At 36.9% G+C, this 27,756-nt stretch overlaps 1 protein-coding gene across 5 annotated transcripts in view; it reads left to right on the forward strand.

The window, feature by feature from the left end:
- Positions 1–27,756, forward strand: part of MYRIP (myosin VIIA and Rab interacting protein) — a 201,264-nt gene that overhangs the window by 8,259 nt on the left and 165,249 nt on the right. For all 5 annotated transcript variants that reach the window (XR_013773557.1, XR_013773558.1, XM_079299932.1 and 2 more), the window contains exon 2: positions 5,222–5,371. Coding sequence is in view for 3 of the 5 variants with exons in the window: in XM_079299932.1 (XP_079156058.1) it covers positions 5,262–5,371 (110 nt within the window). In the remaining 2 variants the exon portion in view is untranslated. The remainder of the gene's footprint in view (positions 1–5,221; positions 5,372–27,756) is intronic.

A 27,756-nucleotide genomic window follows, 5' to 3' on the forward strand; every position in this document is an offset into this window, starting at 1 on the left:
TCACATTCTGTATTCCCAATGGGATTTGTACTTGCATATAAATTGTAGGCCTGATACATGAGTATAAAATGGTCATCAGTAGTTATACAAATTCTCTTTTTTAATATGATTTTTTTTAACCATTGGATGTAGATGACAGAAATTAGGTCCTACAGTGCAATCTTTAGTCTTTTCTATTTTTTTTTCTCTTTAAATAAAATAGGTTCTGTTTTTTAGAAACACTTTTATATGCAGTGTACTGCCTTTAGGAGAGGAGAGTGCTATCCTCAAATGAGAGATGACATTCTTTCTTGAATGGAATGTAACTTCACTAAGAATTTTAATTCTGTGTCATGGTTTAACCCCACAGCACTGTACCAGCTACTAAGAAGAAAATGAACTCTATAATCTCCCAGTTGTCACTAGGACATTCTGCTATTTCATATTCAGTACTTAAAAAAACATAAGACATAGAGGCAAGAAGAGTGTGAAACTCCTGATTATTTCCTAAATAGCTTAAAATTTAAAACCATGCAGTACTAACCTTTGACCTGTAAGATTTGCAGTTTCACCTATTATGGTGTGTTCCAGCAATCTTTTAGTCAAATGTACATACAATGATTGTAATAACTTGCATTAATAAGGAACATTTCTCCCTGAAGGAACTGAATGAATTGGATGAACTTCATGTTTTAAAACCTGCTGTTTTAGCCCTTACAGTCTCCAGTGAAACAAATGTAACTTTTCTCAGGAGCTTGTCAGCTGTTTGCTTTGCTGTTTGCAAATCTCTCATAAAATTCGTCCAAGGCTGAAAGAAAGATAATTTTGTTTTGCTTTGGTTATAGACTGGGAAATACACGCAGTAAAACTCAGTTAAAATCAGTGTGGGTACAAAGAATAACATCCTCTTTGAGATCTTTATCCTACATCTAAATTTTAAATCACATTTAAAATGTGATACACAGATACAACTCCCATGTTGGAGCCAGGTGGGTTGTATTTGATTTTCAGTCAAAGAGGTGTCCTTTTGTTTATGATGAGTACATTTTCTCTTTTCTTATTTTGAAACATTTATTTATTTTGACCATAAAGAGAAGAATGCTCAGTGTTTTTTACCCAAGCTTCTAGACATTCTTAGAGTTTAAAAAATATTAATAAATTTGTGGCCAATGTTAATTATTCCTCATTTCAGACTTGATGATGTGCTAGCTGTGGCAGAAATTACTTTGGAATGTGATGTTTTTTATGTGTTGGGTTATGGCTAAGGTCTGTTTTGGTCAAGTGTGTTGACATAACTCAAAGCACTATTCAGACCTTATTTTTGCCACTTTATATTTGTCAAATGAAGTGTATGACATTATGTAATTTATTTTTTAAATATTGTGACATTTGCATTAAAAATTTATCATGATGACCGCATAATGACTTTTTTTGGACAATTCAGTAAACAAAACTTTTTAGAACACAGAGGTGGTTAAGGAGCTCTGTTGATGACAAAGTGCTTGTCTTCCTCTTTGTCTTAGAAAGGTGACTATCTTGTATGATTTTAAGGGCAAAAATGTTCACCAGTATGATTATTCAAGGAATTTCTTGTGGCACTGAAAGAATTCTGGGAAGAATGACAAGAAACATTGAGCAGTATTATTTGAGTCCTGACAGACTGATGGAGGAAGGAAAGATGAGCTTGTTGGTGACAGAATCAGAGATGTAATTACTAGTATGTTTCTTCTTGATTTTCTGCCTGTAAGTTATAGAAAAGGTAGAGTAGCAGAACAGGTGAAGAGTTTGATGACTCTAAAACTGAGACTATATGGGGGAAAGGTATTGTATATGAAATATTTCAAATGCAAATAACTGAGTTGAAGGAGTCTGTGGTCTTGGTTCCTCAGATACTGCATTTCATCAATGCACATCAACAGCATTTTAGAGAAAAACATATATTGTGCTGTGGGAACTGGTGAAATCTTGATTAAAAATGTTCTCAGAAACAGAAAGTACTGTAGGATATTCTTGGAGAGCTCTCTTCCAGATACCCACTGTATATATCCTCCAAGTCTTCTCTTTTCTCCAGTCTAAGCAGTCCTAGTGCATCACTGCCTACAAAAGATGCTCCAGTCCCTTAATCATTGTTGTGGCCATAATTAACTTTGTTGTTCTGGGAAGGCCCAAACTGGACACTGGACTCCAGATGTGGCCTCACTGGTGCTGAATGCTTTGCTAAGCATAAAACTAAGAAGTCTGTGTTGTACAATATTCAGTGTGACCACTTGCATAATTAACTTTATAATGTGGTTCTTTGTCAAGCAGAGAATCTGTCTTAAATGTTAGTTGGGACTTAGCCCAAAAATTTGTTTTTTCTCCCTCCCCCTCCCAGTAATGCTAATCATCTGCTGAGACTCCAAGTCCAAACAGCTTAGCTGTCATATGGGTGAGTAGGAAATGCACTACTTGACCTTGTTCCCTGAGTTGATGCCCTTGTCTATGTTAAAATCATGCATTGCTTGCAGTTCTTGAAAAACATTTTATTTGCTTGTCTTTCTTTTTGCTGGGGTTTGGTTTTGTTTTTAAGATTAAACTCAAGAAATGTTCTCAATGTGGAAGTTTCAATTAGAGTTTAAAATAAACTGTACAAAGTGTTAAGATTAGAGTATTACTCAAACTACACCAAATCCTGTTTTGTAAGCCTAGGCTTTCTTGTTACAGTGCTTTAATTTGTTGAGCAAAAGTTTTCTAAGGAGTGATACTATTCCTTGTAAAGTCTGTGAGATCTTAGATTTTGTATTCAGTTTGAGATTTACCAAAGAAGTACTCATGAAGGCAATCATCTGAAGAGCCTCATGCAAGTTATTTTAATTGAGGCCAGAAGTTATTTTAGGCTAAGAAGCTATTTTGTGTATTTTAAGCTAGTTTTAAGTGTAGCTTGTTCCATTTCCTCTAGAGGACTTGCCATTGTGTATTTCCAAAATGCATAATCCGGATCTACAACAGAAAGGACATTTGAGAATTGTTTATAAATATTTATAAACTGCTGTGGTACTCCCAGATCAGAGGTGATTCAGTAATGTGATGGAAAAATTGTTTCCTGGAAAAACACGCAGAGTTCCTTAGAGGTTAATGTAATATTGGAATGCAAAGACTAAGAATGCTGTAGAGAATTAAACCACGTGAAAGTCAAAAGTTAAAGCTGCTTGTGATTTTGAAGCATATATACTTGAAATGAAGTCATTGCCAGCCCCAGACAATCAGAAGTGGTGGGGCTGCCCACTTATCCCCAAATTTAGGGGGAATTTCCCCCCTTCTAGTACATGGTCACAGTCAGCACTGGCAGCTGAATCAAAGGGATATTTTTTTTACTGATGGACCAGTTTGCATGTGTGAAAAAACATTACTGAATTTTACACCATTTCCAAAAGGATTTTGATGAAGACCTGAAGGGAGAACTTATTATGAAAATGTTAGTTACAGTTGTTAACTTGATGCTCAAGATAGCAGGAGATCAAACATGAAATTCCTTCAACAAGTTTCCTTCATTATCTTGTTGGCTCAGAAGATTGTAGCCCTAGCATAAAGCTGTCTCTACTGGCTCCAGGAATTGCCTAAAAAAGTTTTATTTCCTTTTATTGTGTATCCTGTATTTTCCCCTTAAGTGTAAGTGTGTGAAAAAATTACTTGGAAAAGTCCTGCTTATTTCCCCATGGGTGTGGCCTTGCTGCAGTGAAGTCCCTCTGTGCTTTTAGGAAGTCCAAGGTGCCTTTGCACTGCAGTGCTTTGTGCAGGAAGAGCTGAGCAGGTATCCCAAAGCCTGAAGGGAAGAATGTACCCCAGGGCACTTCGTGCTCTCTCTTTGAGCTGCAACTTTTCTCAGCAAACCCTTCTTCACCTTTGCCAGCACTCAGTGAGGTTTTGGTACACAGGCTGCTGATGAAAGGACAGAGGAAAATCCTAATATTTGCTGAAAATTTAGAGAAGATTTATGTGGCATTGAAGAAAAATCTTGCCAGTTGTTCCTCACTATATTTTAGCCAATCTTTAATTTTAACGTATATTCTTGGTCTTGCAAGTGAGATTAATGAAGAATACATACAGTCCTTTGTTCTTTGGCACTTTTCTTCTACACAAATCAGGGTAATTTTTCTTACAACTACGTTTTCATAGCCTTTATTAAATACACATTGTCATCTTCCATAGTAGATTCAGAATCAAGCCAGAAAACAGTGACTTTTTTTCAGCTGTATGGCAAGCATGTGTCTTGTTGGAGGGATCTTGTCATCTTGATATGAGCTTGTATACCATCTCTGGTTTTGGTGTTCTTTTCTTGAACAAGGAGTTTATTTTAGACTTCATGGATAGCCAAACTAAAACAGGAAAAATAAGCAGTGCCCTCCTTCTGTGTGTGTGTTTTTCTTATTTGAAGAATGGTAATCAGATGGTTGTAGTGAGGTAAATATTGTATTTAGCTTAATGGACCAAGCTTTAGTTCAAACTTTATAGTAGTTTCAATTCACACATAATATTAACTACTACTTTGTCTCCTCCAAATATGGGAAATAATGATATAGTGTTGACATCTAAATATAGATAGTGACATCTAAATCTTTCCAGTCACGTTGGAAATGCGTTTAAAATGGTGCTTTAAAATAATTCCTGATATCTTAGTTGACAGTATAAAACATTTTTGAGTGTTGTAGCAGAGTATGTTCTCTGCTCATACATAGTGGCAGAGCTTGCACTGCAAAATCTTAAGAAATGTCTTAACCTGATTTAACCTGACTTAGCTACACGTGTTCCTTTTTGAAACCAAAACTGGGGCCTCTCCTCAATGGCTTATTATCCCAAATAATTTATCTCTTTCATTTATATTTAAGTGAGGGATGACTGCTTTCAGTGCATGGAACCTGCAAAATAATTCTGAAATGAATCCTTAGGAGCAATTCCATCACTGAAAATTTTGTCAAACATTGGAACAGATTGCCCAGGGAAGTGGTTGAGTTGCTGTTCCTGGAGGTATTCAAGAGATATGCAGGTGTGGTACTTAGGGACATGCTTTAGTGGTGGACTTGGCAGTGCTGAATTAATTGTTGGACTCAGTGTAAAAGGTGTTTTCCAGCCAGAAAGATACAACTGTTTTCTTTTCTGATGTTTATGGCAGCAACTTTCTTTCTTGCCTGTGATCTCCACATTTGTGAAAACTATGAGTGCTTTGAATTTATTTTTCTATTTTATTTTCTGTTTCTGATTTCAGATATTCCTTATAGTTATTAATATCCAGGACCCAGTGTATAATGGGGAGAAAACTGGACCTTTCTGGCTTGACAGATGAAGAAGCAGAGCATGTGCTCCAGGTGGTTCAGCGAGATTTCAGCCTTCGTAAGAAAGAAGAAGAAAGGCTGAGGTAAGGATAAAAACAGGATTAAAAGTATTGGTCTATTTTGATTATTACAAACTGACTTTAGAGGAAACCAGAGAACACAGCTTTTTTTGTGATGTTCTATGCAATAATAATCATTCCTGTCACAGAGACAAAAAATATTCCATGTGAATTCAATTACTGAGTAGTGATAGTAATTAATTTTTTCATTTAGTCTATCCTAGATTAAACCACAGCAATGGTCTCTAAATCACCTGTGTATTTCTCCTGGGTAAAGGCTAAATAGCATTTGACGTATCAAAAGCAGAAGTTTATATTAAAAGAATTTTTTTCCTGCTGTAGTTAGTTCCTTTTTTTTATTCAGAAACTTTATCTGTATGCAAACATCTGGAAGTGAAGAAGTTCAACCCATCTCTTTCCCCTGAAACAGTCAATGGGATATGTTATCCATTGCATTGAGATAACTGTGCTTGCCTGTGTACAAAATGATTGCAAGCAGAAATAATCCCGAAGAAAACAGATGGAACTTGTTGGCAAGGTAGCTGAGGAAATTTGGTATGTGACAAGGGGACTACAGATAGAGACCTGAATTGGTAGATGCAATATTTTTCTTTCTAGTTTCAATAATATTTCCTTGAATTATTATGCCTGACTTTTTTATTACCTTCTTTGAACACATCATTATTTATTATTCAGAATGCTCTGAGTCTCTTTCTATGGTTGGAAAATGCACATTCCCTTGATGTGCTACTCGTATCTCAGGCATCATCATGTTTCTTTTTAATTTTGTGTCAAACTGAAGTCAATAGAGCAGGAAGATGACTGAAATCAACAGAAAACTAGGCATATATAGTATGTGAAATTGAAACTGAGAGGAATCCTGTCTCACCTGGAACATTAGGAGCAAGAAATGGGTCTTGCAGCATAAGACTCATTCAATTTTAGCATGCTGGGCAAGTTCTTGCTTGGGTTGGTATGCAAACTTGCTGTAGGGACAAAAAACTGCACAAGAATGGCACACAAAATTATTTTAGTTTTGACTGTCTGTTGTATCACGTGTTGTCTGATTACTTTGGTAATTTTTCAAACAAAACCAAAAGATTCTAGAAACAGCTTAAGGAGGTTGAGTGTGGGACCTGTCTCTGGCATTTTATACTGTGACTGATTGTTTCTTACTGGAGCAAGCATACCACAGCTAGGAAGTGCTGGGGCATCCTCCCTGTTCTACACAATGGATCCATAGTGGGAGGAGGAGGAGGAAGGATAAAAGCCATGCACACAAAAAATTGACTGGAAAGACTGGATAGGTAAAGTTTTTGCTGGTGTTTGTGTTTTGACATTTTGATACTGAAGTGTTTCATGACACCTGATTTCCATGACATTTAATTTCACAAGTAGAAAACTGGTTTGAGAAGACAGCTACAACACTGGAAAGGTAGGAGAAACACATGGATGCAACTCAGCTTATATATGAATATATATATTTCAAGTGTATATTACTTTTTTATTCTTGCAAAGTTATGCCTTTTGCAAGTGGTAAGGTATGTTAAAGTGCTGCAAATAATGAGCTGTACTAACAAAGGAAAGGTTCTGAAATTTTGCTGATAGTTAAGATACAAATTTAAGTAATTTTAATGACACTAAAAATTGCCAGTGCAGCTCAAAGCTTACTTCTGACTTGAAAGCTATGATTTTTTTTCTTTTTTAGATCAAGCTACTCTTGTTGGTTTTGGTTGCTTGGTTTGTGCCATATCTATCTTTTTGTCTTGCTATGTGATTGAAAATATATACGAAAATTACATGATCTTGCTATAGATTAGATTTTTCAGCCTGTAAAAAATAAGATTAGATCTGCTTTGATGTTCTTGGCTCTGTTGTGTTTGTATTTAGAATGTTATCAACTGGTGAAGTTTACCATGTAGTTTCACTTTGGAAGTGAAACTTTGTAAGGCTTTGTGATCTTTTCTAAGATAAAAACCCTGGCATATATATATATAAATATGTTAGACTTTTAGAATTCTTTTAACAAATTCAAAACCAAGCTATATCTGAAGGTATGAGTTTACATGTATTTTTTTATATTCCTGTTATTTGAGGTAGCAGCATTAAACTTTAAGTGGAACTGTTGAAGCTTTTGCATGTGATACTTTCTTAAAATAGGTTTCTGTATAATTCTTCATATCATAGATAGTTTTATTTTTAGATGCTTTTCACCACCAAGATTTAAGTAGTTCTTTCACATCTCTCTCTGTATTATTCTCATTGGTAACAATTATTTCTAAAGATCAAGAAATACTTAAGAGAGTATATGATAGATTTCCACTGTATCAGGAGAGTAATGAAAGCTGAAAAAAATGAGTAATTGATAACTTCAATTTTGCTTTTCTAGTGGCAGCTGAACAGTTAACTAATGTCATAAGAAGTGAAGCTTATCTTCTAATAAATGATTCTAAAGTGCTAAAGTGAAATAACAATTTTTTTACACTTAAAATTCCAAATTTTTAAAATAATATTGCTGCTTTTACATGTTAATTTATTTTTCCATATTCTCTAAACAAAATGTCATAGTGTATGGAGAAAAGCCATACTGGTGATCTGCATTTTAGGTTGCAAAGCTGTTTAGAATTTCTCTGCAGTGAGGATTTTTTGTAGGGGTTCTCTAATTTAAGTCTTTGTCAGAACTTTTATCTCCTACTGTTATCAGACAGTTTGACAGATCTTGTACATTTTTGAAAAAAAAAAAACCAGTTGGCTACAACTGGTAGGATAAACAATAAGATAAGTGTGTGTACTTGTTTAGTGAGTAGAGTGGTTGGTTTGTTTTGCCTTACTGCTTCATATAATTTTAGTTTCTTTTTTTTCCTATGGCTTTCAACCTGATATAAGATTAATAATATTTACTGTTCTTTGTCACTTGTTCACCCATTATCTTTCTATTTTGATTTTGTGTTCATTTTGGTCTTTGGCAGTAGTGTTATGTTTTTATTTGCCCCAATGTTGTGTAGTCACTCAGAGTCATTGCGACTAAAATTAAAACACAGACTTTCAAAGGGATGGGCTGAGTTTACTGTGAATCAGTTGAAGTAGACAAATGAGGCAGTTCTGGTATAATTAGGAAGGTGATTGGTTTGAATTTCTTGGTTTGTATGCTCAGGGCAACCTTATGTCCATCCCTTCTGTCACTAAAGCTCTGCAGGCTGTCTCTGGGCTCCTGGAACACTAAGAAAGATAGATGGCTTTTTGAGGAAGTTGACTGGGCATGCCAATGATTTGTTTCCTCCTGTACAGATTTTCAATCTTGAATTTTAGACTGCATGCAGCTGCAGAATGTCAGCATTGGAGAAGACTGGACTGTGTTGAGGGTTAAACATCTAATATTTTGCTATGCATAACATCTTTGTCATATCTACAGTTTGGGAGGGACTGTGTCCTCTTTTTTTTTAATATTTATTTTTTAAAATCAATGACAGAGAAGAGCTTCCAAGCCCAAATGCTCATTTGTGAGGTGGACCTTTATATGTAAACAGGTGTGTAAAAGTGTTTGTTATCTTTTATTTGTTGCCTGCTTTTTCAGATTTCAAGCCTGTCTAAATATTCTGCTGTTTATTCTCCTCCACTGTGGGTAAAATCAAATCCCCCTTTGGTTTTGTTTTTATAGTTCCTACTGTATTTTTAAACATGTGTATCCATGTGTATGTGTATCCATCTATTTTAGGTCAGGAATGCTGAGAAGTCAAGGTGTTTTAAATAAGTGAAATTATAATTTCACAGTAAATAATTGATGGATAATCTTATTGTGGTAGATGTTTCTGATCCATTATGTTTTAGCCAAGTGAACAGGTTGAAAAATGGCTGTTCTGATTCTTTACTTAACATTCAGAGTGAGTGCAAAGGGAGGAAAATTAGAAGGGCAGAAGAGTTCAGGCATAGAAAGGGCTCAGTGCTGATCAGCTGCAAACAGAGCAGATGCAAACAGAGCAGATGCTTTACCTGTCAGCAGCTACTTCACCTTAGGAGGCCGTGGTTGGAGTGACTTAAGCTGTCTTTCTATAATCATTGGCTGTGAAAAGTTTCTATCACCATAGAGAATGCTGGATCAGCCATTTGTGGGTTGGTATTTTAGTGGTAAAACTTGCACTGGGCAGGGATGAGAAATGCTTGTTTGCAGGCAGTGTGGTTCTCTTTTGTTTAAACCACTACTGTTAAAACAGCTGAGAAAATGTACTTAAAGGAAAGACTACTGTCCTTCTGGTGCCACATAGATATGTGATCATAGCACTTCAACAATTAATATACTTATGCAGGTTTTGCTGGAGCAGCACAGTGTTGAGACATGACTATTGCCCACAGGCAGAAACATCACCATGGCTTGTCTTTCATAGCTGAGTTGCTGAATATCAGCTTTGCTACCTTTATTTATAGTCACATTTTCAGTTGTAGTAAAGACAAATGCAGTGATTGGTGATCAAATTTCCAGAAGTGTTTTATTTGCAAAAAAAATGAGATGCCTGTGCTCACAGGACAGTCCTTCTCTACTCTGGTTGTTCTAATTACTGTTTTAGCCAAAGAATGAGTAAGTGATTAGAAAAGAGCCTTGTGTAGAAGATTATGAAGTGGTTTAAATTGTTTTTGCCTACTTTCTTCTTTTTTGCTCCTTTTGCAGCACATCCTGTTGTAGCATGAGTACGTCTGTGAAGAAGCTTCTGAAGAAACAATTCTCATACCTGACAAAACCAGTTTTATACTTTCTTGTCAAACTACAGTAGACTTCAGTGTTTTTACAGTATGTGTCATGGCTCTTGTAGTGGATAAAATATTGAACTCCTTCCAAGGCTATTTAATCAAAATATTGTCAGTGTGAGTCATATCAAGCTGGCAAAATGCCAGGACAGACATTTGGGTAGCTATCTGTTGATTTTACTTATCAGTTGTTGTTCCTCCTTCCTGTGGCAGGCTTGTACCAAATACTTTAAACAAAAAAAAACCTAAGCAAAAAACCCCTCCTATCTGTCCTCCCTCTTCTCCTTGCCTCCAAGCAAAGCCATTTTATAGCTGTTTTACTAGTGAGGAAGGAACAGGAGATCAGTCTCATGTTTTCAAGCTTGAGTTCCAGCAGATGAACTTGTTGATCAATACCTTAATTGCTTGAAGTGATTTCATAAGGTCAGCCTTCCTGCCCTTCACTCTGATGAACAGCATGGGGGAAGCCAATACTTCGGACTTTTGATATTTTTTTATTTGAGCAGGTAGTCACTACTTTGCTTTCTGGGTTGTCCTTACAGATATATTCTGTCTCTGTGATAAAGGGTCTTAGAGCAATTTACTACTCTAAGAGAGTTGCTCTTTGTGATTCCCATGTTTAAACAGCTGCACGCTTCTCCCATGCAAGCTTCTGCTGAGCTGTCATGAGTTTAGCACTCATATGTCTAAAATTATTTTTGGATGCAAGGAATGATTCATCAGAATCATAGCTGCATCTAAATACATTATTTTGCTAGTGCTTTGACTTATAAAACAAAATTAAAACATATAGGGCACCTACAGCTCTTTCCTGGAAGTAAGGATTTATTAACAAGATTAACAGCAAGATTTTTTATTTTTTTTTTAAATGGCTTATCACCAATTTTGTTACATAATGTTCCAAGATGGAAACCTGTTTTCTAGCTCACACAGCCTGTCAGGATTAGGAGTTGTCAGTAACTGCATCTGTGTACTAGATTGCCTTCTCTCAACAGCTGTGTTTAATATTTTAGCAGCTATCCCTTAGATGCATTCTCAGGTCACGATAAGTTGCTTATCAAAAACCGGCTATTTGGATGAATTCTGCATTAAAGTCATAGCTAATGGTTGATTTTGCTGCAGTCAGTAAGGGTGCACTTTAAAATGCATTTACAAACTGCTGCTTGCTGCTAATTTCAGGAAATATTGATCCAAGTGTGCTGCTTGCTGTGGCATAATGTGGTGTTTCGGGTTAGACAAGGAAAGAGGCACCTCAGCAGTGATGCAAGGTCTTGTGCAGTGCAGCAGCATTTTGAGTCCTTTCTGTGGTTTGCCCAAAACTCCCTGCTTTGATGCCATAGGGTGCAAGGGTGGTGAGTGTGTAGGTTCTGTTGATTCTGACATTGATCCTGACCTCACCTGTAACTGGAGAGAGTGATTGCAGCTGACAAGACAGAGGGACCTAGTTTATGCTTTACAAGAGAGAAACCAGGGCACTGGAAAGAACCTGGCCTTTGAATCAAAGAACTTTCATCTGTTTCAAGTTACAGATTTGGGCCTGTTTTTTTTCTGCCTAAAATGCCAGGGTACTTCCAAAGAGCAGGTTATGCTTAGTTGCCTCTAAAACTAGTTCTGTCTATCTTGCTTGTGCATGCTTGTTACTGGCATGGGAACCCACCATTGACATTTCTTGATATCTGAATGGCATATAGATGTTGTGGGAGAAGCACAGATGGAACTTCTCAACAAGTTCTTTCTGCCAGCTATTTGAATATAGGCAATGCCAGATGTGGGCTTTGACTTTTTCATAGTGTACTTACAAATAAAGTTTCAACTGAGAGGTAATGCTGGTGAACCAAGCATCATCTCTCATATTTCTTCATGCTTATGAAAAGGTGAAAAAAAAGCATCTAATTTTAGGGAATATTAGAGAAACTTGTATAGAAAGAAATGTCTCCAGCTCACATTTTGAATATTGGACAGGCCATAGGAGGTGTAGCTGAAGTACATCCTACAGTCAATGTGCCAAGCTTGCATGAACTGTGGCTGAGTATTTAAAGGAAGCAACATGATGTTGCAGAGATGTTATAAAACTTATTGCAGGCTTTTTTTGGTGTAGTTTGGTCTTCATTGTGGGTTATGACTAATCAAATTACTGGCTACAATTTAGCTAAAAGGAGCGAGTGTTCCTAGTGGTAATGAATAGCTATAATGTAAAATCAATATTTAATCTCTGATGTCTTGTGGATGAAGAGTCTGAGCTGTTAAACGTGACTTGGAGTAGTAATCTTCTCTCACCTGCCTGGCCCTGCAGTGTGGGAGAGGGATGTTCTCTTGCATATGAACTCTGTCTTTACAGTTTGGTTCACCTTAAGTATTGGTTTCTCTGTTTGCATGGTATAGCAGCACAATTGGTAGTAGTTTCAAGTTATGGCAGAACATGAGAAGAATGGCTGCATAATATATTTTATTCAGGATTTATTCTTCATATTAAGGTTTAGAGAACAGGAATACCCTGATTGTGTTTCTGTATGAAATTCAGCAATGTGTAAGTAGGGCCAAGTGTTACTGTTTTGGAAAAGATGTTGTGTTTAAAATGTGGATTAGGTTTTGGTTTTGGGGTTTATTATTTTATTTGGGGTTTATGATAGAAGGGAATGGTTTTACTGTAACTTTCTATCACGATTGCCATAAGCCTACCTTTGTCTTCACTAGTCTGGATGGATCTGACTGAAGCTGCAGGCCTTTCCATCTTCATTATACTCACCTTTGGTTCTCAAGAAAAAAAAAAAAAAATTGCTTATCATTATAAAGTTATCAGTCTGAACAATGGCTTTTCATTTAAATGTGAATTTTGTTTAGATGTGAAATCATTTTTTTCAGAAATGTGCATTATGGAGCTGTAAAAGTATACCTTTAAGAAACTCTAATGTCTCTAATGTCTGTGAAAGGAAGATTTTGCTTCTGCCTACAAAGTAGTAACTATTCTTAAGAAGTATTACAATATTTCAGAAACAGGACATTTATGGTAATTAATATTGACTAAGATTTGCTGATGTTTTTATTTCAAGTATTGTTGGCGAATTAAAGGGTAGTCTTTGCTTAGCTTACTTCAAGCATTTCCATGTTCTGTGTTCTTCACAGACAATTAAATTTCTCAGGTCATTTTTTCGTGGCCAGTTCCCCCAGTTGGGAGTAAAGCCAAGAACAGTTGTGAAAAACAGCACAGGAAGATGACAGAGTGAAAAAGGGCTGCTGTGAAGTTGAGTTGCCTTTGCAACTGAGCAGCTGACTATGGAGCTGTATCCCACTGTCCATACTTTTTGTTATAGAAAGGTGCAGTTAGAATACTTCCTAATAAGAGAGCCACCTCAGCCTATGAATCAGCAGAGTGAAGGTTAACAAATTGCTTTGGTGAGTTTATATATACTTAACACCTTATCCTGCAGGTTCTCTAGTTGTCATGTCTTATGCAGCTTCCTACTCAGAGCTGTGCTGGACAGGATATGGTTCTTAGAAATCTGTCCTGAGTCTAGGTCCACAGAAAGACAGCTACTTTATAAATCACTTGTGCCAGGTTCTTCACTATTATACCTCATTCCAAAGTGAACTATTGCAAACTAGAATCTGCTTGATTTCCAGAATGTCACCATATATAGTTTAAGGGGAGGCCAATTTTTAGTGTTTATAATCATGTTCTGTGTTTATAGTGAGTTCCAAGGATTACCAGTCATCTTCTGTGAGGAATGGAGCTGACTGAGTTAAGGTGTATGTTAGAGGTCACTGATCTGTTTCAAAAATGCCAAAATTTTCAGCATGAAGTTTTCTAAATAAAATTGGTGAACATTTTCAGCTAAAGGAAAGAGGGATATGCATGTGTGGGAGAATGCCACAGATGTTAAAACACTTTGTCAAACACTTCCAACCTGTCCCTTCAGAAATACCTTTGGAGATGCTTTTTAATTGTAGCACATTGAACACTTGTTGGTTCATATTTGAAATAAAATGGATTTGCTTTTGTTACTTCTGTGCGAATAATAAAAAAAGAGGAGTAGTAGTAGAAATTAGTAAGTCAAGTTTTGCATTTATAATATTTTAGACATAAAAAAATTGTCAGATGTATCTCAGCTGAGGGTATTACACAACTTAATAAACCACAAAGTTTTGCTGCAATGGGTGTTGCCTAAGTATATAATCCTACGCTATGATACATGCAAGATAATTATAATTTACCCTTGAGGGGCACAGTAAGGAGCTTCATGTTTGCCTAAGGGAAGGAACTAACATATGGGCAGTTACTGCAGTCATACTTTTTACTGTAATTTAACTTGGAGTAAGTAGTTAATCTGCTGTTGCATTTGTTTACAGTTGGCATATACTTGGCTCTGTGCCTGAGGCAAGAGCAAGTCTTTGAACTGCCCACCAGAGCTGTTTTTGATTGGAATGAATTATAACTGCTCTATATATTTGCTTATGCATCTTTTCCTTTATTGCTGTAATAATTTGATTCTCCGTCTCGTTATGACTTGAAGTTCTCCTGAAGGCAGTTGAACTCAAACATACTTTTTAAGCTTCCTTTATGGTACTTTCTTTACCCATTCTGCTATCCTAACTCCATAAAGGAAAATAATAAATATTTCTATGAAGCTGGTTTACAACAGAATTAGGCATCACAGTAAGTCTTCATTAATGCTGTTCTTCAGTGCATTGGGAAAATTCAACCCTGATGCTGGTTTATGGCAAATTATGTGTAGTTTTTGGTACTGCTTGGATTAGAATTTGGCTAGTAAATATTGGAGGACATAGACTGCAAATGATGTGGTATTTCTACTGTGCTTTCAGCTTGAAAGGATATTCTAAATTTATCTTGGTTTTGTGAAGCACATTGGAAATGGAATGAAGCACAAGTTTGCATCTCAATCAAAAGAAGTCTAAATCAGGAAGCAATTAAAAGAGATGCCTGATGGAGGTGGCAGGAATTTAGTAATTTTTTTCTGCTATACAGAAACACTTTGAGATTTAACAAAATAATCTTTAATATCTCTTGGCTACTGTGTAGCATTTTTCAGCAAGGGTGGCTGATGATGTGCTGGTGGCATCTCTTCTTTATCCCTCTTCAGTTTTCACCAGCGCATGATGGACTTCATGTTTTGTTCTCAGCATTGCACTAGGAGGGAGGGGACCATTTTATTGTGATAGAAGATCTTTCATTAAAGGGGGGAGGCTCATTAGTGCAGCCAGTGTGGTTCTGTGATTTTTATAGTTCTTGAACCTGCAGGAAGTGGTGGGTTATTTGCTTCTGTTTTGATTTTGGGGTTTTTTCTCCTTTACTTTCCTATTTAAGGATAAAAATAAACTTGTGTTTTTCTAGTAGGACTGTTGAACATATGATGAATTTTAAAGGCTTTTTTGGAGCTGCATTTAGGCTGTCAGTTACGCTGGAGATAATCCTGTGGTAATCCTTCCACTACATTGGTCTCCTGAAAGAATGAACCTGTCTTTTCAATTGATGTTCCTTCGGTTGATAGCAAGATGTCACCTGTGACTATCTTTTGAAAACTTCATTTTATTGGATTGTGGACTAATATGAAAATAGTCACATAGTTGTATGGCAGGTATAGCACATCTCTTGTTAGATAGGGGACTGTAATCTAAATAATGTCACTAGTAAAAAAACCTGTTCCAAGCCATAAAATATTGTCTGAAGTTTCTGTATGCCTCATAAATATTGCCTGTTGTTATTTCACTTTGTATTATTACAGGCAGACAATTTTAGTGCATAGAAAAGGAATATGAATTTGTTTCATGGATAGCAAAATGGTTACCTAGATGAAAAGTAATTTTATTGTAAATTAATTAAAATTACTGTATATTTATTTTGCTTTCATATTTTATGCACCATGGTTCTTGAGAACAATTCTTCAGTGCTAATAGGAAACCTGGTTAGCTAGTGTGATGTGTGAACTGACAGATTTGTTCTATGGTAAGTGGTGAATCTGTGCAAAATTGAGTTTCTTTAAGTTCAAAAAGGAGCTCTTAAGCAGTTTATATATCAGTCAGAGACTGGTGAATTTTCTGTATCTCAGCAGGCAAAGTATACAGCAGCCTAAGCATTGTTTTCCCTTCTGCCACCTGGATGTCTAATTTTTTTTCCCCATGAGTTTAATGTTTTGTTATTATTATAAAATACTAATAATACTACTGTATGCTAGTTTTCTACTGGTATAGTATATAATAGAATACTAATCAGTACAACCACACTAGCAAAGTGTGCTTTCAGATTGCCAGAGCAGGTGGAAAATTAGAGGAAGACTGCCTCTGAAATAAGAGGTTTGTAATAAATCAAATATGTACATTCATGTTTGCTGTTAACACAGTCTAGACTTGCAGCTCTCCAAAGATGCAAACTTGAAATTTGAAAAACTAGTTTAGAACTTAGGAAGTAGCCCAATTTCAGAAAGGCTGGACAGAGGTTGAATTGACATTCACTCGTTTGGAATAGTCTTAAGCACAGATTCTTTTGGATGGTGCTTTTGTCAGAAAACTGTAAAGGAGGGTTTTCCTGGCTTAGATTACATCAGCTCTCTGTAAGTACCTGCTTGAAGGTGTTTTTAGTTTTTTATAGTGGGTCTCAGGAGGAATAGCCTTTAAATTCTTTACATTTGCCAAATTTTAGTTTAGTTCCAGGCTGGTATTCTTATCTTTTTGTATTGCAAATAAAAGTGAGGACAGAAAACAAGTATTAGTAACACAAGAGGGAATAATTTTTCTTGCTAATCACACAAAATATTATTCTAGGCCTTAGTAGAGTCTGTGATCACAAAAAAGTGTTTTTCTGGTCGACAGTTCTCTCAAACTTCATTTGTCTTTAATCAATTGAGGAAGCGGCTCCAGGCACTCTAATGCAAATAATTTCTGCCTTCAGGTAATGTAAAAAGATGCAGCACTCCATTAATCAACTTAGGAGTCTGTTTCATAAAAGGAAGGACAGTAACTCCACAATCACAGAGATTTCCTTTGTGCACTTTTCAGGTGTAGTCTGCTTTGACCTACATCTCTCTGACTATGTTGATAGCTTTGGCACTTTTTATGATAACAGACTGTTTTTCAAATTTTTTCCCAGTCTCTTGTTTGCAGTAGCTGAGTTATATAAGGTGGGTTTCAGATGCATATCAGTGATGACTCCTGCTAGGAATAGCAAGTGAGACTGCTGAGATTCTGTAGTTAAGTGGTTTTGTAGGCTATTGAACAGGAAATTGCTGACAACAGGACTCTACATTAAAATGTTCTCCTAAGCAAACAGTCCTGGCCATACAACATCTACTTTGAATGAATTACAGCAGATGATAATGTTGCAAGAGGAGAATGTGATGTCGTCACTTTAAGCAGAAATTATGGTCTTAAATATATATGTTATCTTGGTATTGCAAGCATTGCTGCTTTAGCATCAATTATTGACATTAGCATTAATTACAATTAATGTGATGAATAAATCAGCAGTAGATAATTGTAGTGTACATGAGCAGGTAAGAATTTTAAAAATTGCTATGATGCTTTTTTTCATTCAGTGGAAAAGTCTACAAATACTGATGTTTGCTGCAGGATAGAAACCTCAGAAATTTGTGGAGCACTTCAGTCGTGTTTGCCGTCTCCACATTTATACTTGCTTAATATAGTGGCATTTTCCTTTGATTAGTTTGCTTCAGCATTTTACACTTTGTAATGGTGATTTGGGTTTCTGAGATAAGGAATATTAGGAAAGAGACAGAAGAAGAAAGAATATCTTTGAGGTCACTGTTATCTGGTGAAATCTGACGTTGCCTTTCTCTGCTTATTTTCTCTTGATGTGGCTGCCTCTATCATAGTTTGAGTTCAGCTTTGCATGGATAAAACTATTCTACAGTACTATGGATTTCTTCACTCAAACAAATACTTTAGTTTTAGATGGCATCATCCATGCTAATTGCTGTTAAGTCAAGATTTAGTCTCTTTCTGAATAATAAAAATCAAACCCTGCAGTAACTTCAACTCCAAGGTACATATGTATCTAATTCTCTGCATTTTGTAATTGCCTAATGTAGCAAAACTTGAGAACGAAACGGCTTACTGTGGAGATGCTAGTAAATATTAGGTTTCATGAAGCAGTCAGAAATTGAGTGGCAGAAATAAAAAACACTGTCTCTTTTTATATGCTGTGCATCTTGAAAAAACAAACATTCTCCGCAGACATCTGTGGTGAGAAAATTGTATGTATGGAACTCCTCATTGGTTTCCAAGCATTCTGCTGCTTTGCAAAGCTTTAAATTGTTCTGTGTTCATTTTTACCTATGTGGTTTGTGACCTACTATTTATTACCTACTGTTGGTCACACATTCATGTGCTTCCTAGAAGATCGTTTAGGTTTGCTTCAATAAATAAGCAAATGTTGACAAGATTGCACATATTGTCATAGTTTTAGAGTTTGCGACAGCAAATACATTTCTATGGCCATAATAAACTGCACAGTGGTATTTATTGCAGAGACTTTGAGTTATATAATTGCTCTTTCTGTTATCAATGTCAGAAAAAGCAATGAAAATACTGTGTTTACATGAAACTCATGCATAGTCCTGATGATGAGTTGTTTAAAAGTGGATGTTGTTTCCTGGCAGGAATCATTTGACAGGGTGTCCATTTTCTCTCCACATTATGTGAAATCTGGTGAAATTACCCAGGAAACTGACTGGAAGGGAAGCATCATACAGAAGGAGCTTGTGCAATGAGCAGCTACCATTAAAAGCAGAAAAGCCTGTTTCCTATGTACCAGAAGTCATTGGCATTGACATTGCAGTGATCCTGACTGTTGGTTTAAAGCACTGGAGGTGTAGGAACTTTCTTCTTGTGTTGGGAAAGTCTCAACTGGCATTAGGATTTTGTCATTCTATCCTTATTATCCTGCCTCTTCCTTGGCTCATGAAGTGTGTGGTAGCGGAAAAAAAATGCACTCCCCTTACTCAAGTGAGTGTCTCTGTGTGTTTACACAGAGGATTTGGGATGTGGTCTGGAAGCTCTTCTGTGTGATGCCAGGATAGACTCACAAATCTGTCCTACCTTGGGGAAGAGAGGAAGGCTTCACAGAGTTTGGCTGACTGTGATTTAGCAAGGTGCAGCAAGGTGTGATCGTGTTTGACTTAATGAAACCCTTTAATGTACACCTAGTTCAAAAAACTTGAATGTAAAAATTCTTTTTTGAAGTTCCATATTCACTGTTTCTTGATATTCTTTAATCAAATGCATTCTCTATCCCCTTGATACTAACTGCAACCTTGACCTCTGCTGCAAAAGCTGAGCTGAGTTCTTCCAATCTGATTCATTGCTGTCCTTTTAAAATCCCTGAAGCATTGGTGAGATGGAAATATTACTTGTGCAGCCTTTTCACCACCAGTGGGGCTGCATTGCTGTGAGTAATTAGGTTTTTTTGTAAAATATTACACAAGAAGTAATAAAGCCATCTGTGTTTTCAATTTAGCAATGTTATGTCTTCAGGGCTTCTGAGGAATAAGAAGTTATATACTGATTTTGATCAAACAAGTATGAATACTCGCTGGGAGACAGTCTGCAGTATAAAAAAATAAGAGAGCTGTGTTTCAACTCAAGTTAATATTTCTGGAACCATCATCTCACAAATCCACCCCTGAGATAGTAACACTCCAAGAGTTGAAATTTTAGACATATTAGGCCTTTTGTTTAAGACATGTTATTTACATGTAGTTGTCCTAATATTTTTAGTTTCTGTGGGTTAGATGCAAATCAAGTACCGTTTCTGTGTCTGTTAGCTAAAATGAACCTATCATAGGAAAGGCTTTAGCTTTCATTACAGACCTGAACCTTCAATAGTTAGAGAACTGGGATTGTCTCTCTCATCTATCCATTTACAACTGTAAATGGTAAATTTGCAACATCACTTCAATGTTAATTATGAAGATCTACATTGTCACGTGAAAGACAATTTTAGTTGATTGCAAATACGCATATTGTTGATTATATTCATATTTGCCATACTGCAGCTGGTTTCCACTAGCATTGGCAGATAATCTGTCATTAACTTTTGTAGCTAAAAGTGAATCAGTTATTAAAATGGTTAACAGCAAAGTAGGCTTTTAAGGTCTTTGCCTACTAATTTTGTCTTGTACAAGAAGCAAAATCCATGTAACTTTGCTGATTGTAGTATAATACTTCAAATGGATTTTTTTTTTAATTTTAGTTTTTTATTAATTTCTGAACTCATCACAAGGATTTGATCACACTTTTCCAGGTGATAAAACTGCATTTTCCCCTGTTTCATGCTTTGGGCAAATGCAGTGTTTGTGCCTTCAGTCTACTGTACCTTTTTGCTAATGAGTTACAGATTTATTTGCTATTTAGATACTAAACACAGCAGTGCAGTGTAGGCATTGTATTGAAATCTGGCACTGAGGCAGTTTTTCAACATTCTGTGTAGCTGTTGTTGCTCTTTGATATATCTATAGGGGTAGTTACCTATCTAGGGGATAATACTGTAAAAACTTTATTGCTAATCTGAAGGGAATTTTAGATGGCTTAAGCCTATATCTTCACCAGCAAATGCCTGTTTGAAGAAGTTTATCTGCTCATGTAAAATAAATGGCTCCAAAGTCAGTAGATAGAGGCTAAAATACTGTCACTGCTTTGAAATGGGACAGACATTCACTTGAATGTTCTTGAAGCCTTGCCATAGACTAGTCTTCCATCTTGACAGAAAGAGGAGAGGGACTAATCTTCTGGGTCACGACCCTTCCAGGGACAAATCAAAGCGCTGTTCACTCACTTGCATCTTCCTGTACTTTGTTCCAGGTGTTCTAGTATCATTCCATTAACTCTGAAATTAAGAGAGTGGAAGAATGTAGACTATTTAGGTAAATGATTCCCAATAACAAGGAGGTAGAAGAGCCTGCTTGTCTCTCTCCTATCTACTTACTTACTTACCAGTGCATCCTGCTACAACCCCTACAAATCGCTGGGTTTCCTGGGAGGTGTGACTCATAATTGTTAAGCCCATTAGCACGTTTTGTTAGTGCCTCTTGCTGAGGGAATGAATACCTGTCTGGGACAGTAAAGCAGAGATCAGTGCAACAGGACTGGGTCCTACTAAGTGCAGCCATGGTCTCAGGGCTAAAAAGGAGCATATTCCCTGATAAATCCCTGCAGGGCTTATCAGCTCCCAGGCAGTACAAACAGAACTAAATGGTTTCTGGAGTCAAACAGTTTTGTTGTGTGCCTTACTATGCTCCAGGGTAGATGCACTCCTAGAAGAAAATCTGTGCCTACGTGCAAGAGCTTTGCAACAGAGAACCAACTGCTTTTGTGTAAATGGTGTTTCACTGTAACTGTGTGCAAGGGACAAGATAAATCACCTCAGTATTGTCAACCCAGGTATTAAAAATACAACCCACCCTCCAGTAAATAGTGTTTCAAAGACTTTGGTTAAAGAAGGCAAGAGTTATTAATTTTTCTTTTTACATCCAAAGGACAGTATTTCCTACTCTGTGTAGAAAAACAAAACCTAAAACATTTTCTGTTCCTGGGCAAAATAACTTTGCTTTTTAGGAGTTTTTCTGTCATCTTTCAGAAACACTTGGGGAGAATAAATAAACTACAATGTCAGTTTCTTTATTTGTATGTGCCCCATCTTGTTCAACAAGAGCTTGAAATGTGTTGCAGTGTTAAATAATCTATTCCTGACCTAAAAAAAGTCAACTTGGCTCTTCTGAATGTAAACATTAAAACATGGCTATGCTAATGTTTATTATTGTAAGCAGTATATGCAGATTTATACTGCTTGCTTTCACATCATTATCTGGATGGAAACTCTAGATTGCTCATTCAGCTGGAAGAATGGACCTTTACAGTGTATCAGTAAAGTTTTTCAGTTTGGTGAACTCACCAGAACTGAAGTTGTGCTGTGATAATTGGTTCCAATATATTATCTGCCAAGTGTGTTAGGGTGGCCTTTTTTGAAATGTGAGTCACGCATCCCTGGCAGGGATAAATGCAGGATCTTTGAGGGTTATTTAAGTTCTATAAAATCCCCTGTAATCAACTTGATAGTACTTGAGGGACCATGGATGACAGAGGCATGGGTCAAAGGGAGTTCAGAAAGGTTTCTTTGTTTTGGGGAAATAAGCTTAATCTGAGTTGAGTGTGCTCTTTGTTTTTCCCTCATCCCCTTCAACTGATTTTTAAACCAGACTTCTGATAGAGCCTTTTATTAATAAAGTATTCTGGGAGAGTTTTGTAGTTAGTGGAACAAAACATTTCACAAGACAAATGCAACCTTTACACCTCTGGCATGTTAGTGCAATCGCTCTTATCTCCATGAAATGTTTCTGATTGCTGTTGCAGCAGCACTGCTTGGACCTCATCTCAGCTGATCTCACTGCAAGGTTCTTCTACAAAAATGCCACATCGATGCTGTATGTCTAATTCTTACTTCTTGGAGGTCTCCAGTCCGGCTATTGACCCTTCACCCAGGAGCTGGAAACCAGGCAGATTGATGTAGATAGAGGAGAAGCTGGTAGCCAGTTTAATCCCCCGGGAAATAATCCTGATCCTCATCTAGTAGACTTGCATGCATAGCTGAGCACACACACTAAACCAACAGCTTTCTGTGGGTGCAAAGACTGTAGCTGGGCAGAGACCTTTACTCAGCAAGGGATTAGCTGGGTTCAGTGACCTGGGCTCCTGCCTCAGTCATCCTGAGAAGGTGTTGGGGTTGTCTTTATCTTGAATTTGAGTTAGGACTTTGGCATTTCTTGAAATAAACTTATGTATCTGATTTAACAAGGTTTTGTTCTTGCTCTTTGTAGTATTCATAAAAACCAAAGGTTTAATCTTGAAGACACAAGCTCTATGGAACCATGCACCCATGGAGATTTGTCAGCTTTAATCCTGTGTGTGACCTTCTCAGTAGAGGATAAGAGGACTATTGTTGCTGTCTTGGCTTGTACTCTTTACACATTGTAGCAATGGGTCCAGTGATTTAAACTTGAGCTTTTTCCTCTATGTGTTAAAGAATTCTGTCAATAAGATATCAACTCTATTTTTATTTTAATGAAGTAATATATAAATAACTGTTTTTTGTTTGCATCACTACCCCCCCAAATTAAGGATATTCAGTTAATAAAATAAAGAAAGGTTGGAACAGGGGATACTTCGCAGGAAGAGAGAGTTTGTCAAGCCAGAGCAGTTTCTTTGAGGGAATGGGCAAATACGTTTTCCTGTGTCAAGCTGCAGTACAGGAAGCAAAGCAAGTCAGATTAGTGTTGCATAGAGATTTATCCCTGTGTGTGTAACTTTGGCACATTAACATCAGTGCTAACAGCTAGAAGAGTTGGGACAAAATTTGGAGTATTAGTCATATAAAGGTTTTTGAAGGTTTTTGTGGGGTTTTGGCAGAGTGGGGAAGTTTTAAGACCAGCTTTGACCTGAATATCATTTTATGATGTCTGTTCTGCTTCCCACTTTAGTTTCATCCTATTTTGCTGTTATGATGACTCCTTACTCATTCAAGAATTTGTGTATTTGATACTACTTTTTTCACTTTTAGCCTTTCCTTCATCAACATACTGTCTTGTTTTCTAATTGTTAGAAATGCTAAAAGATGCTTACAGTCATATCCTCTACACTGTATGATAGAAAAAGTCTAAAATTCTAAGAGGCTATCTCTTTTGGGGAGTATTTTTTGCATAGATATTTCTGAACTGATTGGACTTGGTAATTTGAACCAACTTTGTTATCTATTAATTGTGATGTTAATTTCAAAAATGGACTGGTATTTTCCTGTAGAGAAAATATATTTGAGCTTCATGTTATTTTGGGACAGATTCACTGCAAAGCTGCTGACCTCGACATGAATATGTCTATAAAACTTAATTTTAGAATACAGAGTTGGAATAGCAGCTGCTGCTGAAAAATAGATGGAGGACTTGAGGTTTTAATTTTCTTCACAGTATTCCACTAAATTCCAAACCTTTAATTTTTAATGTTTGGGAAACACTTTAAAGTGTGGCAAAAACTGTCAAAATAATTTGTTATCTTTCTAGTAAACTGAAGTGCGTGCTGCAGTAATTCACTGCAGGCATAGTTGCAGCAGTTGGTTTGATGGACATTTAACCTTCTACCCATCCAGTAGAAGTATTACCTGACCTTTTTTAAAATTTCAGCCTCATTAAAGGAAGGCCACAGGAATAATGAATGTGGTTTTTATCTGTGTTTCCTCAACAATTTGTTGTCAGCTTGTGAAACCCCTTACGAAGATGCAACAATAGCCCAATTTGTGCTCTATTCCCAGTGCACTGCTTTGAGTGAAGATGCCATCCACCTGTGCACTGAGTGAGCTTAATTTTCTATTTGTCTTAAATTGCATCATCCCTCACCTCTTGCTTTAGTGGTGGGAATGCCCAGGTGAAGGTCATTTGAGTGTCCTGCAGAATCCCTCTTCTGGACTAGCTGTGGCAATAATGCCTGCACTACTCCCAGCATGAAGGGCTCCCCTGGCAGCCAAAGCACATCCTGAATCCTAGTGCTCCTTCTCAGCAAGGGAGGCTGTATAAGAATGTTACCTTTTTTTGCCTTTTGAAAATACGTGGTAGGCAATGGTTGCCATTCTGAATGAAAGTATCAGGAAGCAGATCTGTTTAGTAAAACTGTGTGGTTTTTTTCCACCTCCTAGAGGTAATTTTGTAGTGAGTAACTATTCTTTGGTCTGTTTGAAGCTGGTGTGTATTATTCATAAAGGTTAGATTGGTTTCAATAAAGATAATTCTCTTCAGATAACATTTGGTTTTGGTTCAGGCTTTTTGTGTTCCTGGGGCATTGGTCAGGTACAATAGCTCTGATATTGCAGTTTTTTGTTCTTGCTGTTAAATAAAATGGTCTGGATTACTTTTTAATTTTATGTTTTTAACTAGACCTCTTCTGTAATTAAAAATGTCTTTTGTCCTTCCTCTTTCTGTATGTTGGCAAACATCCAGAAAGTTAAATGAAAGCAGCATGAAGTAGCTAGTGAGCTTGAGAGGTCCAAGTTTTTTTCTCAGCTCCTCTTGGGACATATTTGGTTCATGCTCAAACTACCTTTTTAAACTAAGAAGTGTTGGGAGCACTTCTCTTATAAGCAGAGCTGATACCTTGGTGATTATAAATAAATAAATAAATAACATTGCTCTATAGTAGTTTTATCATTTTGATAGTGATGGCTTCTGACTATAGCATGGGAAATAAGGAGAACTTTGTACAGGAAGTACCTTATTGGGGAGTCAAAAATACCCTGAAGGTCATCAAGACTGCATATCAGTAGGAGATTTCAGGAGTATCATGAAGCTCTGGCATGAGATAGTGTAATTAAAAGCTGACTCCTAATGTAGATTTAATTAATGATGCATTCTGTGTGAATTCATGTATTTACTGACACTTGTTTAACTGTGCAAGCATGACATCCTGTGGTGCTACTTTTTTTTCACTGGTTCTCATTTATTTTTAATAGGAAGTAAAAATAAATTTCAGTGTCTGGAAGAATTTTCTCATCGTTGTTTTTCTCATGTATTAGTCTCAGTAAATGAAGTCAGGGATGCTTCCTAGTCCTGTCTCATTAAGAGTCTGCCTCAGAGAAGTACTAAGTGTCCCTAGCTCTGGTTCAGTGTCTGAGGGCTGAAAGAGCACAGTGCCTGCACAAGCAGATGAGGTGTATGACCCCACCTCAGTGAGGAGATGGCTCCTCAGGTGTCAGGAAGGGTGCAAAATTTTAAGAGTTGCATCTAGTCTGTGGTTTTAGGAATGTCTTGGGGTTTTTTTTCCCCTCAAAGTCTTGGGCATTATAATCAGAGGGATTGTAGAATAGCATATTCCCTACTTTGAGTTGGATAATAGAGCCAATAAGTTTGAGCCTAAGAAAGATGTTTTGGGTAGTCAAACCAAATTAATTATTCATTTAATGTGAGGCCTAGAACTGCTGTGGGGCTGTTCCAAAAATTTTGATTGAATACCTTGAGGCATCAGGGAACATGTTTTTCTATATCTATTTCCAGATTTTTATTCCATCAATGATTAATAATTGATGGCTTTAAATTTACAGTAGGGAAAAGCCAGTGATATTTAAACTGGCATGCTGAAGATGGGTATTTCCATTCAGATGTACTTTAACATGAAAATTGGTGGATTGGAGTTTTGTATAGGGTGATGCATTAGAGTATTCTGTTAAAGCTTTGTATTTGTGCTGTGCTTGTCCAGCTCAGGGTCTCATTTTGGAAAAAGCATGGTCCTTGCCTGGCCTTTAATCTTTGATGGATGTCTCTTCTTGTTCTCTATTTCTGCCATGGGTAGCATTTGTCCCGTGAGAATTTCATGCTTGATTGATATTGCTTTATTAATTAATCTTGCCAGAGGCTTATTCAACACTGTGATTTATATTTAATATCAAAGCACAGTAAGAAATTGGAATTTTTTTGCTTTATTACTGCTAAAATATTATCAAATGTAATTTCACCCATCTTAATTAAAGTATTGATTCAACAGTAATACTCAGAATTTTGCCAATCCATACACATTGAGCCATCTTCTAAAGAGTGCTTTGTTGATGAGACCTGCAGCTCAGCATTTAGTAAGATTGTTGAGGTTTGAACACCATGTGAAATACAGACTGCAGTTTATTCTGAAAATGATAGATTACCATGCTTCTTTCTTTCCTAGTTGATGTTCAAAAAATCATAGCATGGTAGGAAGGGATCTCTGGAAGTCCTCTTGTCCAAAACCTCTGCTGAGGCAGGACCACCAAGAGCCAGTTTCCCAGGGCCATGTTCAGCTGATTTTTAAATTTCTTCAAGGAAAGCTCTGCAACTTCCCTGGATAACCTGTGCCAGTGCTCTCTTTATCATGGAGGTGATTGCTGTTTCATGATGTTCAGGGGTAACTTCCTGTGTTGTACTCATCATCTTTGATCTTCTTATAGGGAACCACTGAAAAAGGCCTGGCTCTGTCTTCTGTGCACCCTCCTTTCAAGTATTTATGAAAAACTGATGAGATGCCCCACTGAGCTTTCTCTTTTTCAGGCTGAACAGAACCACTTCTCCTTATAGGAAAGGTGGCATAGTCCCTAGTTAGTCTTGGTAGGTCTTTGTTGTACTCCTCAGGATGTGCATCTCTCACATGTACTGGAAGCCCAGAACTGTCTGTTTCTTATGGATATCGTAAACACCCTATTTGTTTCAAGCTTTGATGTCCACTTTTTTTTTTTTTTTTCCATTGAGAGAGGGGAATAGCAGCCAGTCCCATTAGGTTTCAGAGGGATGTCTCATATTTTGCCTCTCTGGAAAGCCAGTCACACTGACAAAATGCAGCTCTTGTTTGGGTCTGCAAGCAGGCTTACTTTTCAGGAGCCATGGTATTGGGAGATAGTCCTTGAGGAATGATGCTGCTTATGGAGTAAGTTATCACTGTGTATGAAAATGACTGAGGAAGAAGGAGAGCTACCAGGCCTCAATTTGCCCCTTTTTCTTTCTGAGGACTTAATTTCAAAGAAAAATGTATTGTAAAGACAAAAGTCAGTCCGTTTCATAAAGTGTCTCAAGTGGAAAACTTGCTAATAGCTTTGAGAACACAGGTCAGAGTAAGGCTTCTATCCACCTGAGCTGCTTGGTGCT

The sequence above is a fragment of the Erithacus rubecula genome (assembly GCF_903797595.1).
Source record: "Erithacus rubecula genome assembly, chromosome: 3".
Classification (NCBI taxonomy): domain Eukaryota; kingdom Metazoa; phylum Chordata; class Aves; order Passeriformes; family Muscicapidae; genus Erithacus; species Erithacus rubecula.